We start from the raw sequence: 920 nt of genomic DNA, 5'->3' as shown, positions 1-920 counted from the left end.
TCCTGTCCCTGTGTCACCTGTCCTGTCCCTGTCCCTGTGTCACCCGTCCTGTCCCTGTCCCCTGTCCCTGTCCCCTGTCCCTGTGTCACCTGTCCCTGTCCCTGTCCCCTGTCCCTGTGTCACCTGTCCCTGTGTCACCTGTCCTGTCCCTGTCCCCTGTCCCTGTCCCTGTCCCTGTGTCATCTGTCCCTGTCCCTGTCCCCTCCCCAGGGACGTTGTCCTGTCCGAGAGCGAGGCGGAGCCGGACGGGTCCCAGAACGTTCTGGAACTGGCCCAGAACTGCGCCGGGCGCGGGAACGCGGTGACACAGCAGAGCGCCATCAGACTGACCGAGGTGACACCAATGGGGACACTGGGGACACTGAGGGACATTGGGGTGACACAGCAGAGCGCCATCAGACTGACCGAGGTGACACCAATGGGGACACTGGGGACACTGAGGGACATTGGGGTGACACAGCAGAGCGCCATCAGACTGACAGAGGTGACATTGGGGGCATCCCTGGGGACATTGAGGGGACATTGGGGACATTGGGGTGACACAGCAGAGCGCCATCAGACTGACCGAGGTGACACCAATGGGGACATTGGGGTGGCACAGCAGAGCGCGGTCAGGCTGAGGTGACAATGGGGACATCAGTGGGGACATTGAGGGACACTGAGGGACAGTGGGGTGACACTGACCGAGTGTCCCTCTGTCCCCCTGCCCCCCGTGTCCGTCTGTCCCCTCTGTGTCCGTCTGTCCCAGATCGGGCCCCGTCTGACGCTGCAGCTGCTGAAGGTGGAGGAGGGGCTGGGCCAGGGCAACGTCCTCTACCACGGGCTGGGTGAGTGACACACCTGGGACAGGTGAGGGACACACCTGGGGACACCTGGGACAGGTGAGGGACACACCTGGGACATGGGCTGGGTGAGTGACA

General features: G+C 63.6%; 1 protein-coding gene across 1 annotated transcript in view; it reads left to right on the top strand.

Moving 5' to 3' along the window:
* Positions 1 to 835, top strand: part of LOC115949165 (suppressor of SWI4 1 homolog) — a 4,113-nt gene extending 3,278 nt beyond the window's left edge. Inside the window, exons 4-5 of the mRNA XM_031065559.1 lie at positions 211 to 334; positions 749 to 835. Coding sequence (XP_030921419.1) covers positions 211 to 334; positions 749 to 835 — 211 coding nt within the window. The remainder of the gene's footprint in view (positions 1 to 210; positions 335 to 748) is intronic.
* Positions 836 to 920: the final 85 nt, after the last annotated feature.

The sequence above is a fragment of the Geospiza fortis genome, unplaced genomic scaffold (assembly GCF_000277835.1).
Source record: "Geospiza fortis unplaced genomic scaffold, GeoFor_1.0 scaffold1338, whole genome shotgun sequence".
Taxonomy (NCBI): domain Eukaryota; kingdom Metazoa; phylum Chordata; class Aves; order Passeriformes; family Thraupidae; genus Geospiza; species Geospiza fortis.
This window is presented reverse-complemented; position numbering and strand designations above follow the sequence as displayed.